This window comes from Triturus cristatus, chromosome 5_2 (genome assembly GCF_964204655.1).
Source record: "Triturus cristatus chromosome 5_2, aTriCri1.1, whole genome shotgun sequence".
In the NCBI taxonomy this organism is placed as follows: Eukaryota; Metazoa; Chordata; class Amphibia; order Caudata; family Salamandridae; genus Triturus; species Triturus cristatus.
Window position 1 is genome coordinate 64,454,141 of NC_140588.1, and position 14,966 is coordinate 64,469,106.

Below are 14,966 nucleotides of genomic sequence, written 5' to 3' on the forward strand. Positions count from 1 at the left end.
ATGGTAATGCCTGTGCATATAGCGGGTATTTGCCTGCTAATTTCCCCATTCTATGCCATGCAGCGGCTGTTGTGTCTATAGTGTTAATGTCTCGGCTGTGTAGTGGGGGCCTATGATGCGTAATAATAGCTTTCAATGGTATTGGGAGCGCATCCCCCTCCTCTATTGCCACATGAGGGAGAAACGGGACACTATGATACCAGTACTGTGCGAATTGCGCTTGCGCACATAAGAAATACAACCGGAAGTCCGGAACCGTGAAACCACCACGCACATAAGGCAATGTTAGGGTGTGTGAGTTAATACGGGCTTGTTTACCAGCCCAAATCAGCTTTGTCACCATGGTGGCAATACGTTTGAAGACCTGTGCTGGAGGAGTAATTGGGATATTATTGAACAAATATAACAATTTCGGTAATATAACCATTTTGACAATAGCTAAGCGATCCGCTAATGTCAGAGGCAGCTGAATCCATCGCGCGACTTTGTCTTCCAGGGTGTCAATTGCCCGGCCATAGTTATAGCGGAGCACCATCTCTGGGTCCCGATGAAACCATACTCCCAAATATTTAACCGGCTCTGATTGCCATTCCAATGGGAATTCAGTTGGGTGCGGGACTGTGGAGTCCGTCAACGGTATTATTAAAGATTTGGGCCAATTAATGTGCAATCCTGAATGTAGACCAAAACGAATGTACTCCCTCAGTAATGGGGCTAAGTTTGTCTCCGGGTCCCTGACATATAACATGTCATCTGCGTAGAGAGAAATATGCAGCGGCCTTTGCGGGAACTGGAGCTCCGAGTAGTGATGACCCTGCTGGATCTTACAAGCGAGGGGCTCCAGAGCCAGCGCGAATTTCAGTGGGGATAACGGGCAACCCTGCCTCGTCCCCCTAGCTATCGGAAAGACATCAGAGACGTACCCGTTCACTCTGATCCGTGCCGTGGGGTTCGCATATAAGGTCTGTACCCATCGCAAGAAGATAGGCGGAAATCCCATACGACATAACACAGTGTGCAGATACGGCCATTCAATGGAATCGAACGCTTTTGCCGCGTCCAGTAGAACTGCAACAGCCATGGTGGTAGGTATTACATAATGCGACAGCGCAAACAATGTCCGGGTGTTGTGTGTAGTCGATCTCGTTGGGGTAAAGCCAGACTGATCTGGTAATACCAGTCTTGTCATTAGGGGTTGTAGCCTAGTGGCAAGCAATTTGGCCAATATTTTAGTATCCACATTTATAAGGGACAGTGGTCTGTAAGAGTCACTACTCTCTGGATCTTTGTTAGGTTTTAAGAGTGCAGTGAGCACCGCCTCCCGTAACGTTGGTGGGAGTAATTGTTTATCATGCGAATCTCCATACATCTCAACTAAATGAGGTGCCAGCTCTGCTGCAAAAGCCTTATAAAATTCACATGTGAACCCATCTGGGCCCGGGGCTTTACCGTTGGGAAGAGTGTATAACCGCTGTGACTTCCTCCACCGTGACAGGTAAGGACAAATACTCCCTATGTGTATCAGATAACCATGCAACCGCAATGTCCTCTAAGTATTCTTGAACTTCCGCTGCCCCAGCAGGACTACGCGCTGCATATAACTCCCAATATGTTCTCATAAATTTCCCCAATATTCCCTGCGCTTCTTGCAGCAACTCCCCTTTCTGATTCTTTAGCGCTAATATGGTCTGTCGTGGTCTATGTGTACGTATTTTATCAGCCAGTACCTTACCCGGCCTGCCTCCCTCTCCATATGACCGTGCTACTTGACGCTTCGTGATGTACTTCAGTTCATCCTCAGCATATGTTTGATATTCAGAGAGTATTGTCCTAATCTCCCCCAGTATTTTTACATCTTGTGTGTTATCGTATTCACGCTCCAGCGCTTGCAGAGTTTTTTCCCTTTTACTTAGCTGTTCACGTATATCCTTTAAGATGCACTCTCCCCGGATCGTCACTTTAAAAGCCTCCCACAATAGGCCCGGGTCGTCAGTACTAGGTGTATTCAAATCAAAGTATTCAGTTATGGCCTTATTCAGTGTATAGGTGAACGTGGTGTCTAGTAGTGCCTTAGAATTAAAACGCCATGTGAATGGCGGCGGCATATAATGTGGTATGCTTACGGACAGCAACACAGGGTTATGATCCGATAATGTTCTAGGGATATGTCTCACACTTTGAGTCCATAGCAATACGTCACTGGTCCCCAACCAATAGTCTATACGGGACCAGCTATTGTGAGCTACGGAAACTTGTGTGGATTCTCTGCTATCTGGGTAACGAGTGCGCCAGATGTCATGTAGCCCCTCTTCTTCCATAATGTTGCGCAATACCGCCACAGTTCTCTGGTGTGGTTCTCTAGAGTCACCTGATCTATCCAAGGTATCACACAGCGCAGCGTTAAGGTCCCCGCCCCAGAGTACAGACCCGCCTTTTAACTCTTGTATTTTTCGCCATATTTCTTTATAGAAATCAGGGCCATCTATATTTGGGCCATATGTGTTAACAAAGGCTATGTGCTGACCTCGGAGCTTTCCCGATACAATGACATAGCGCCCTAGCTCATCCCGCGTTGTATTCTCTATTTGGAATTGCGTACCCTTTTTCACCAATATCATGACCCCCCTAGAATATGAAGAGTAGGATGACTGATATATCGCCTCAGCCCATTTTCGTCCAATGGTGTTATGAGCATCAGGGGCAATGTGAGTTATCTGAAGGAAAGCTACGGCAATATGCAGCCTATCCAAATACGCAAAGACTGGTCGTATTTTTTTGGGATTGTTGAGCCCCCTAACATTCCACGTCATTAGATTAAGTTGGGTGGTACGTGGCCTAGCTGTGGACATAATCACATAGCAAAAGCATCATCCAAAAGCGATCACCCGCCGCCCGCAGGTGTATCATCTGCAACTTTACACAATATTGGTACAAATTCTCTGCTGATAAGCTACACTTTATCTCACGCTTGACAGTCTGGAAAACAATCCCCCACCCCGTCCTCCCCCCCCACCCACTTCAGCTCCCCAACTTTGCCAAAGCCAAATCCCTAACAAAAAAAAACACCTCAAACATTTTGTGGGGAGCACCTGCTTGAGGGTACCACTGAGGGCACACGTCTCCATCCAACAACATGGATGTCGTCAGGTGCACACTACATCTGCAGATCCATCAGTGCCCAGTATTGGGCAGGTATTACAATGTTACCATAGTTCCATATATCGCATTCTGGATTAGTCTGAGAGTTAAAAGGAGCATGATGCGTGGCGCAGTCTTTAATAGTTTGTCGGTTGCTGTAAGCACCACAGCGATGACTAGACAGTTAAGACATGGTGCTGCCGCAGCCCAATTTGGCACAGTAATCCCTGCGGACAGCATCCGGTATATCTGCTGTGCACACTACCATATATTGTGTGCAGAACCATAATGCACCAGGCAGGCAAACAATGTCAAATTTCGGATGTCATCACACAAGTTTCTTCTCATCTGCACTCTCCAGCAAGACCCCTTACAAATCATTTAAAAGCATACCGACCTTTCTGGAGGCGTTAGCAGAACGTGACAGGTACCCGGCAATTGCAGTCCCACAACCAACCAGTATTGCAATCCTGCCGTGTAGAACTGCTGAATCCATACCAGTAGAGCAATCCGTCGAACTTCACTCCGGGTCACGGGTTTGTGCAGTGTGTCTGTGGTCCCTGTGTTGACTAGTTAGCTGTTTAAGGAAGTTGTGTGCTGCCTTAGGTGAGTGGAGAATCGTTGACTTGCCATCTAGTGGTACCTTGAGCCGAGCAAAGCATTGCATACTCCACCCCCAGTTCCCTCAGTCGTTTTTTCGCAGGGTTGAATTCTTTGCGCGCCAGTTGTACCATCATGGTGAAGTCCGGATAGAACGCCAGTTTGTTGCCCTGATACGTTACACGCTGTTTATCCCGCGCCATACACAATATGGCGTCACGGTCTCTGTAATTCAGAAGCCTGGCTACTATAGGTCTTGGCATAGCGCCAGGCGGGGGCCTCGGAGCCAGCGATCTATGAGCCCGTTCCACTATTAGGACCGACGAGAGCTGTGTAGCATCGAACACCTCGCGCAGCAGCCCCTCCACATAAGCCTCCATGCGCCCCGTATTGGTGGATTCTGGTATTCCCGCTATTCGGATGTTGTTGCGGCGAGATCTCGCTTCTAAGTCCTCCACCTTTGATTTGAGGGTGTCCACCACTTTCTCCATTTCCGCACATTTGCGCGCTGTGGTTTGTGAGTCATCTTCCATGGATGAGATACGTTTCTCTGCCTCATCCAGATGCTCGCCTTGCCTGTCCAGCTTTTGTTATGTTATCCACGCGATTTGTTAAAGAATCCAGCTTACCATTAATATCTTGCAAGCTTTGTTGTATGGCTTTCAGTACCTGCTCCATAGGAGGATCTGCCTCACCTCCCCCATCCATTGCAGCATCTAGTAGCCCCGGCGCGCTCTTTGCTGGGCGTTTCGCATCGAAGGTGAGTTTGGACTGCTGCTTGTCCTATTTTCCCATGGTGAGAGCGATCGATCCGACACCTGCTACACGCCGAGGTCACCCACAATTCTGTTGCCGCAACTTCGATGCCCCCGCGACTAACGGATGACCATAGGTCGCCGCACTTCCTTGGCGGGGAAATGCAGCTCCAACCTCCGCCCCGCTCCAGTATTGGCTGTCAACTGACGTGTTCAGGGCTGCTATGGGACCCGTGAAGGCTGCCCTCACGGCGACCACCAGGACAGAGAAGCCGCCGCAGCCCGTATCCACAGAAGGCTATGTGTAACCAATGCAACTAGGAGAGCAGCACGCTAGTCATGAGGACCGCTGCAGTGTCGCCCATCCACGCCTCCGCAGATCGTGCTCGCCGCAACGCCACCGGTCCTGCGCCACAATCTTCAGCCGCTTCTGGCCCCATTTATAGCTTGGATTCCGCCTGAACAGGGTACGGCAACGTATACAAATGCCTCTGACGCTGGTTTCAACCGCATCCACGTGATTTCAGATGGTAGGTCACTGGCTCGCGTTACGTGACTCAGCAACAGAAATGCCCGTACAGGATGGCACCAGAGCCCACCAATCAGTCTCCACACATCCCAAACATCCATCACTGTCTGTCATTACAGTCCTCCCGCAGTGACATCCAGGATCGCCGCCCGATCAGGAGCCCCAGAACGAGCCTCGGCAATAGAGCGTCGCCGCCATTTTAACCCGCCCCGCCGCCGTACCTCTTACTCGAACCGCAACGAACCTGTTGCAGAAATCAGCGAGGCAGGCGACAGCAGCATACTCGTACATACCTCCGAGCACGCAGGGGCCGAATCTTCATGTCACAGTTGGTTGCTAGACCTCCCGAATAGCCGCCAGGGTTGGGATATCCGTGTCGCCGGGCGCCGCCATTTTGCTTCGCTGGTCTTTACGCCCGTAGTAAGATCAGATCTTCGATGAAAAATGATCGTTGCAGCAGTCCCCCAGGCTCACCACGCCAGAAGTCTCTGCCCCAGCACTTCCGACGCACACATACTCCCTTTAGCGAAGATAGGTGACCTGCTTGATCTTTTCTGCCGCGATATGGTCCTGACCGGCGGAGCTGCCTTAACAGTCAGCCATTCCGCTGTGTGCCCTCTAGCGCCCCCCGTCTCGTCTAAATAGTTGGTCGCATTTTGAATAATCTGTTATGGTTGATTGCTGCCTGAATCCTAGACAATAAATGTTTTACTAAAAAATCATGATATTCAATTAAATACAGTTTTTTCTTTGTCAAGTATTTCCATCCATTTTTATGAAAGTAACTAAGGATGCATTTTGTTTTTGTGTTACAGAAGTTAATATGACGAACTTACTGAATCTGCTTGTTGAAACTGGAACAATAAATGGATGAAGATTAAAATTCACGAATATATTTGCCTGTCATGAAGTGTACTGGCAATTTGATCTGAAATGTAGTTGCTTTTTTTGTTGTAGGATATTCGTCACACATTTACATTGTATTAAAATACATTTGTTTAATGTTTTGTATTTTAAGAAAAATTATTTGAAATTGACCAACTAGTTAAAAAATGTTGAACTGTCAGTAATTTTGGCAGCAGCTGTTCTATTGCTTACAAAATAAAGCTGCTTATTACATTTTAAGAATGTGTGTTGTCTACATTTTTGCCTCTGTGGAAAAGGAATATTTGCAAGACTGGAATGGTGAGGTGTTGTGCCTCTGCATACCATGCAGAAAATATTTTAATGGGGTGAATACGCAATGACCGCGTAGATAAGCCTGGGCAGACTGGACTGGATTAAAGTCGCGAACCTTTTCAGATATTGATATTTTACCATTTTGCAGACTTATTAATATTTGCATACCAGATGTAAGGCATAAGATACTGCAGCTTGGCACCACAATGAGAAACGGTGGATAGGGTCTGGTGTGATGTCTGCGTAATAAGTGGGGTGTTTAGGAAGAAAGTTATAGGTTTACTTCAACAGGCGCTTAATGGTGTTAATTTTTATTAAGGTTAATAAGAGAACGTTTTATAGTGGGAGGTCTAGGCCCCCCCTTTTTAGGTCTCGCCTGAGCCAGCGCATGCGCTGCTCTGCGAGACATTTAGTAAGCGGCTTTTGAAAGTTCCACCACAGGCTTTTGGTGGCCTCAAGCTTGCGTGCACGCGCGGAGCCTCCATCTGTCTTTCCTCCGTCACACAACTCCCGCTTCTCCCCCACCACAGATCACTTCTCGCAGCTGCTCGTGTGGCCAGTGCTTGCTTCGCTCGCCGTGCTTGATCGCCATCACTTTCGCGGACGTGTCACTTTCGCGGCCTTGCGATCAATGCTTGTAAACATTTCATTTTGTGCCACCTTAAATGCTTGCGTCCTATGTCTGTGCCCTATAGTATATTTATAAGCTTACCTCCAAGTTCCTTTGTATCATAAATTGCTTGTATATACATGTTGCAGTTAAATAATTGGAAACTGGCTGAAAACCACTGATACAAATCAAAATTTTTGCCACTTTTCTCTAAACTTTTGTCTGTTTTATTGAGGTGAATTGAGTTTTTTTGTGTCCTGCGGATCAATGCATTTCTGACCCAAATCCATGTTATCCTGTCAACCTTCATAGGGTAGCACCGCAACATTGGGGATCACTGCTCTTTAGAATTTCACGTTGAGTGAGGATTGAGGACTTTTAACTTTGATGGTCAGTTTTAAGGCACGGTGTCCAGTGTGACTCAAGGGACCTCGGTAGGGAGGCATTAATTACACTTCCGAGAGGGACTAGGTAAGATCACGCAGCCTAGGGAGGCCTAGTGTGTTGTTGGCTTCTCGAAACGTCATTGGGACGTCGTGAATGGAAACTATGTCCTATATATATATATATTTTTTTTATGGATTGTAACGTTGTCCCCTTTAAACGCTGAGGCAGAGTAGTGATTGCCTGCAAAGGAGCCATTTACTTTGAACTAGTTACCTTTGAGGGGAAAAAGGAACCGGGCACGGAACTATTGTTTTAATGTTACACTTTCTGCAAATTGTTTCTCGGCTGTAGTGAACCATTTTCTGCAAATTGTTTCTAGGGTGTATTGAACCATTTTCTGCAAATTGTTTCTAGGTCATATTTGCACGCTCTAGCTGTGGTCTGTCTCTTCAGCAGCCGCAGGGCCTCAAATCCACCCCTCTCTGGTAAATGCTTGTCTATTTAATGCCGTTTGCGCCGCCCTCCAAGTGGCGCTAATTACATGGTGTCCGTTCAGCCTCAGCAGAATACAGCCGTCTCCTCCCTGGACTGGTAAAAAGGTCTTAATCAGTAGGTTCGGGATTCCTGGGTTGAAACACGCCTTATCCTCCCTCGCCAAGATTGAACGTGTGCCCCTCGTGGTGGTGCTGTAAGTCCCAGCTGTCTCTCAAAGCCAGGGTCGTGACTGAGCCTGTCCGCAGCAACCGCGCCCAAGTGTGGAGACTACCCAGCAAGTTTTTACAGATATATCCACGCAGTGCAAACCTCACTCTTGTAACAATTACTGCGGGGGTAAAAATGTGTCACTCAGGCCACATCAGTCTACTCTGATTGGTGGATCAAGATCACTAGCACAGGTTGAGTATGCAGTACTACGTATTTCAGGTCCAGTGCTTAATTTGTGGGGGGGAAAAAGCATTGGCATAGCCAATAGGTCTCGCCTTTGGGACCTTATAAGTGTTTAGTTATCCAGCACAATAGCCTTGGTGCAACAACATCAAGTGTTGCATGGCTAAACACTTACAAAGTCCCAAAGGCGAGACCTATTGGCTTTGCCAATGCTTGTTTTAAAGTTATGACTGAACATAGTGTGTGCGTGTGTAGGAGAGATTACGAGAAAATTTGATCCAGAAGGAACATTTCAAATGTATACACGTTCTTGCAAATAACTTAACCCCTGAGTCTCCATCAAAAGCGTGTTTCTAGAAGTATCTAGTAAGTGGTGCTAGGTAGTGCTCTGCAGTTCTAGTTCTGTATCTTGGAGACTTTACCATAAGTGATGTAGTAATTCCAGTCTAAGATGTCGCTCCTGTGATGTCCGCTTACTGGGTTAATCAAATTTTGTATTTTACAGTTGGGTTTTCTTAGTTTTGAGCCTCCTCGTATCTTTTCAAACTTTAAACTCTGTCTGAAATGGTACAGACGAAAGTCTGCAGCTTTGTGAATGCTTGTGCGAAGGAAAGTGCATGGCCAAATGTCATGTGACCTGCGCACACAGATGCCCCCTAAACCGTTTTGGAAAGCTGCTAAAACTTTGACTGCTCTTAAAAGAGAAATCTAGAACTTCCTCAAGGAGGCACCACCCTAAAAAACTGAATATACACAGAAGCACAAGCTTCATCAACACAAGTGTACTTTGTAATCTAGGAATTTCTGTGCAACCTATTACATTGTTGGAGAATGTTAATTGCATGCAAATATGATTTTCCTTCATTTTGGCCTTAGCTGACAAGATCAGACCTGCGTAGCAAGCTTTGAGGCCTGTTAACAAAAACCTTTCTCTGGTTTACTTTTTTATTTTGTTTTATATAGCGCGAACTGGACCCGAGACATCGGGTATCAGAGCGCTTTACATGAGCACCAGGCAGGGGGAGATTAAGTGATTTGCCCAGAATCACAGGATGTTGAGCGTCGTTGAAGAGACATGAACCCGGTTTCCAGCTTCGAGGGCGACCGCTCTAGTCGTGAGGCTACATCCTCTACCTGACATTGTCAGATCTCTAAACTCCTACCACAAACCTTTACGTCCACACCCTGGAACAAGCAGACACAAATAGTAATGTCCAAATTGTAAATGGATAGTCTTAAATCAGTCAAACGAGCTAGAACACATCAACTGGTAAACAACCTGCCCTAGATGTCAATGGACAAATAGAATAAACATAAGTCCCCCACACCATTCACGATGTGAGGGGGGGTTGTAACCTTTAAAAGTGTTAACTTTGGGCCTGAACCAACTTAAACCGGGAATTCTCTATTGTGTCCTCCATTTTTGTTTTTGTTTCCCCCTGTGGTGAGTTCAGAAGCAAAACCGAGCTCTTGACAGTTTGTCTGAAAAATCTACATTGAGTAACAAGACTCATCTGAAAGAAACATGTTTGTTCGATTCCTCACCTTAGAATATCCCCAGGCGTCCGACTGGATCTGGAAGATTTTTGTAGCAATACCCCTTGCGCGTCGCTAGGCGTCGTCTGCGGCTCCGCGTCCGTCGTTGGCGTCGTGCGCCGGAATGACGTCGTCGGAGTACTTAGACGCCGCCCTCGCGCGCTGACGTCAGTTCTTCTTTTTTCCGTGCCAGTAAGCGCCGATCCGGGAGAGCTACCCCTTTAGTCATTTTTTGACTCTTTTTGGTCATTTATCGACTCTGGTGCCGGTAGGATGCCTGGTTTCAAGGCCTGTGACTGATGTCGGTGACTGATCACCATCGCAGGTGCCTGTACTGCTTGGGGCCCGACCACGACGCGGAGTCATGTTCCGACTGTATGGCCCTGACCTCGAAAGCTAGGCGGGAGCGGTCCCGTAAGCTTCTTGAGCTTCGTCACTCTGCTCCGCACCCCTCTCAATCCCGGTCTAGGAGGAGGTCGAAGGACTGGTCGCGGAGCCGCAGCCACCATCGCTCGTCTGGCTCAAAGTCCTCGGGTAAGTCCAAGCGATCCAAGAAGTCCAAGAGGCGACACCGCTCTTCGGACTCCCCACGCCGGTCGCGCGACTCGGCTGAGGGTCAGGGTGGTCCCACCCCTGCGGCTCCGTCTGAGCCGCAGGCGCCGCGCACGTCCCCATACCCTCCGGTCCCTTAGACTGACGTGATGCCGGCGGAGGTCAGTGCCTTCCTCTCGGCCATGAGGAGCCTGGCTCTGCCGTCGACGTCCGCCGGCGCGCCTTCGGGCCCCGCGGACTCGACTGGGCGACCTTCCGTGCCGGCGGCTCCGGCCCAGACGCCGCAGGTCCCCGAGGGATCCAGGCCTGGATCCCAGTCGACACCGGTCGACCTCGTCACGCCTCCTCCGCCGGCGTTTACACCGGTGCCACCTCCGACGCCGACTCCGGTCGACGTCGTTCCTCAGTTTAGCCCCTGTCCGGACCTGGCGCCGGTGCGGCGCTGCCCGACGCCGCTGGAGACACATTTTGTCTATCGTCCGGCTCCGATCATTTCTCCTGTTTACCAGGAATCGGATGATGGGGGCGACTGGGAGGGGTCCGAGGACCCTATGGCCGTTCAGGGCCAACTTTCTCAGGACTCGGCAGATGAACTGGGGGAGGCCAGTGGTCTAGATACCTCCCCAGACACTGGATTAATCTCTCCTCCGACTGTGGCTTCGGAGGAGGGTGCAGCTTTTTCTGTGGTGCTGCGCAAGGCAGCGGAAGCCCTTGGGCTTGAGTTGCCTGCCATGGCTGTGAGGACCGACATCCTCACTGAGGTGCTTCAGTCTGCAGCAAGCTCCACTGAGCCTCTGCTGCAGTTCAATGAGGCCCTCATCGACGTTCTGCAGGGCACTTGGTCCAAGCCCTCCACAGTTCCTCCTGTGGATAGGAAACGTTGCCAGGCGCCACCGCCCTGCTCCGGGCGACCCCAGTTTTCTGTCCCAACACCCCACCCCCGAAATTATGGTTATCCAGGCCTCGACGTCCCAATCCTCCTTCCCGTCCGCTCCTCCGGACTGGGATTCCAAGAGACTAGAACAGTTCGGTAAGAAGCTGTTCTCTTCGCTCAGTTTGGGCCTGCGGTCTTTAAACACCGCGTGTCTCTTGGACCGTTATTCCCACTCTCTGTGGGATGCGGTGGAGGACGTGCTGCCCCTGTGCCCGGAGGAGGCCCGGGTACCGCTTTCCCAAGCTCTGGCCAATGGGAGAGATGCAGCGCGCCATGCTATCAGGTGTGGACTTGACACTACGGACTCGCTAGGTAGGGCGATTTCTACCATGGTGGCGCTTCGACGTCACGCCTGGCTGAGGTCCACGTCCTTTTCAGGGGATGTGCAGAGCACTCTCATGGACATGCCCTTTGATGGCACTTGCCTTTTTGGTGAGAAAGCGGACAGTGCACTGGCTCGCTTCAAGGACTCCTGGGCTACAGCAAAGTCCTTGGGCCTCTCGGCCCCGCGGCCAAAAACTTCCGCTTTTCGCTCCTTTCGTGGCCAAGGAGGGGGCACCTCCTCACGTCCGCCTAGCCACCGGCCGCAGAACCAGCCTGCACGCTGTCGCGGATGTGGATTCTGCCGAGGCGGTATTGGAGGACAACGTGCCGGTCAGTCCACATCCACCCCGGCAGCATCCGCCTCAAAGCCCTCCTAGTCCGAGCTTTCAGGCCCATCCCACCACAGTGGGCGGCAGGGTTCGCAATCACCTGCTCCACTGGCGGTCCATCACTTCGGACAGGTGGGTACTGCAAATCATCCGAAGGGGCTACTCCCTCCCCTTCGAGACGACCCCTCCAGCCATGCCACCGTAGTACCACCGTATGTCGGAGGATCATTTGCATCTGCTGCGGGAGGAAGTTACGGTCCTCTTGGCCAAAGAGGCCGTCTAACGCGTTCCTGGGCCGGAAGTAGGTCGTGGTTGCTATTCCCACTACTTTCTGGTTCCCAAGAAGGGCAAAGGGGGCATACGCCCTATCTTGGACCTCAGGAGCGTCAACGCCTTCCTTCGGAAAGAGCGGTTCAAGATGCTCACGCTAGCTCAGGTTCTGGCTGCCCTAGACCCTGGAGACTGGATGGTAGCGTTGGACTTGCAGGACGCCTATTTTCACATCCCCGTCCTGCCGGCCCACCGGCGTTACCTGCGGTTCACGGTGGGTCAGGAGCACTTTCAGTTCACCGTGCTCCCCTTCGGCCTCCCCAGTGCCCCTCGGGTGTTCACGAAGGTGATGGCGGTGGTCGCAGCTCATCTGCGCAGATCAGGAGTTCCAGTCTTCCCCTATGTCGACGACTGGTTGTTGAAGGCGGGCTCGCCCCAGGCAGTCGTTTCCCACCTCCAGACTACGGGGGTCTCCTGCTTTTGCTGGGGTTTTCCATCAACGTGCCGAAGTCACACCTGAGCCCCTCTCAGAAGCTCCTCTTCATCGGAGCGGTTCTCGATTCGGCGCAGTTCCGGGTCTATCCACCGGAACAGCGGGTCCGGGATATTCAGGCCCTGATTCCCATCTTTCGGCCTCTATCCTGGGTTTCGGTCAGGTTAGTGTTGCGGCTTCTGGGGCTGATGGCCTCCTGCATCCTACTAGTGCATCACGCCAGGCGGCGCATGCGGGCTCTGCAGTGGGACCTGAAGTTTCAGTGGGCCCAGCATCACGGAAACCTATCTCGTGACCAAGAGGCTTCTTCCGAAGACGACAACAACCTGCAATCATCCGAGCCCAACACCAGATGGCGATCTTATCCTAAGTGTGTGGCTCTGCAGCTCTACATGCCAAGAACAGATGCATACTGGTAAGTAGCATATTCCTTTTTCTGCCATTAGGTTCGGAAGTAGCAAAGAACTGTTGAAAAATGGAAAACATTAAAAATGGAGACCAAGTTGAATAAAGTCATAGAAAATCAAAGTCAGAGCTTGTGGATATAAACATAGTTGTTGAACATTGGCAACATCACCATTAAGGACCCAGACATTGACCTCAATATGGCCATCAACTGCGAGGACAAGAGCACACTGAAGTTACATCCTTTCGATGACCACGAACATAAGACTGAAAGGAAACCGTTTTATTCTTGGATTATGTTGACCTCAGAATGCCTGAAAAATTATGCCCCAAGACCAGCTGTTATCCCTGGAATATCCAGGAAAGGGGTGAGGGAAGATACACCAGATAGGTTTTGCCATAAGTGCTCCCACATGTTAGCCAGGAAGGCCAAAGGCAGAAATATTTTTATTTAATTTTTATTTTACGGAGTTTCATATAGCACCAATTTGACCTGACTTGGGTATCGGAGCGCTTTACATAGCACCAGTTGCATTACATGAGGACACATTCATGTTTTTTTTTGTTAGGCACGATTAGATTTAGTGATATGCCCAGAATCACGGGATGTTCAGGGTCATTGCCAAGACTCGAACCCAGTTCCCCAGATTCGAGCTCGATGGCCCTAGCCGTTAGGCCAACTCCTCTCCCCAGAAAGCCTTCTTATGGACCATAAGTTAAAAGGGTGTTGAGTTTTGCAGCTTCATAGTTTATAAAAACAAAAGAAAATCAAAGGTGGGCACATTATGCCATGGTACAAGTCACATATTATTTGTTTACATAACTGGTGCTGCTGTTGAGACAATATTCCGATGTAGCAGAGATGCTAGGAGGCTCAAGTGGAACAGTATGCAGTTGACATTAAAGATTGAGCGCCGTCCGATACTCAGCATACGGTATCAGTGCCTAGAAAGATTATTTCAGTATCAAAAAAGCCTAAGACTTCAATTCTTAAAAAAGAAGCCTCTTGGGGTGTTAGCCGGGTCTGGTGGCTCAGTGGACTAATGCATCTACTGCACGGGCCTGTGTTAGACGGTCACAGGTTTTAATCCCGGCGGGTCCACTCAGCCTTTCCTCCATCTGAGGTCGATAAAATGAGTACTATTGAGTTGGGTAACAACAAACATCTGTTCAGTGCCAAGATACCCGTAGTGGTGAATGTGCGCTTTACTAATACACGTTATGTTATGTTGTCTGCAGTCTTCGACCAGGTCGCAGAGTGCCTCTTTTTTGGATTGTTTTTTTTTGGGTCTCTTTCGTTGCCATTTAAGAGTAGCTGTGGCGAATTCCCTGTTAACTTGCTTCTTTATAACCGCTTTCATCAAAACTCTTTGAAAAATCACCTACCTTATTCACAATTGTTACGTGTGAATAGAATTGTTTCCAATACTGATGTGCTGGATTAACAAGTTAGAAATATGACCGAGAAATTTAAAAATCGAGGATATCCTTTAAAGATCTCAGAGAAAGCAAAAGAATGTTGTGCCATGAAAACACGACAAGAACTATTGGTTCTTGAATATAAGAAAGAACAAAGCAAGGGAATGGTGTGAAATTCCAAATTTTCAACCATGAGAACTCAGTTCAAGAGAATCATTCTAAAGCATTGGCCAATGTTGCAAATTGAACCTGATTTCAGGACCTTTGTTCGCCTATGAAAGAGGTAAGAACATCCAAGAAATGCTCAATTTTTTTTTCACGAGTCGCATACAAAGGAACTCTTTGGTGTTACAATTGTAACAACTGCAACAGCATCATTAGAGGCACGTGAATGTCATCCCAGTAAAGGCATTAAAATTGCACCTAAAACAGTCAACTGTGATTCCATGTAAGTGTTGTATGTTCTTAAATGCCCTTGTGGATTGGCTTACATTGAGAAAACGGAAAGAAAAAAATACAAGGTTTAATGAACACGAAAGTAACGTACGGAAATAAACTTGTAATCCGTGATTGCTGTTAATTTTTGGGAATTTAGTCACATTTGTCAAATCCAATTCA

At 48.9% G+C, this 14,966-nt stretch overlaps 1 protein-coding gene across 3 annotated transcripts in view; it reads left to right on the top strand.

Annotated features, from left to right (window-relative positions):
* Positions 1–6,147, top strand: part of LOC146822665 (uncharacterized) — a 550,662-nt gene extending 544,515 nt beyond the window's left edge. For all 3 annotated transcript variants that reach the window (XM_085606858.1, XM_085606859.1, XM_085606857.1), the window contains one exon: positions 5,838–6,147. In XM_085606858.1, the coding sequence (XP_085462984.1) occupies positions 5,838–5,896 (59 nt within the window). In that variant the 3' untranslated portion in view covers positions 5,897–6,147. The remainder of the gene's footprint in view (positions 1–5,837) is intronic.
* Positions 6,148–14,966: the final 8,819 nt, after the last annotated feature.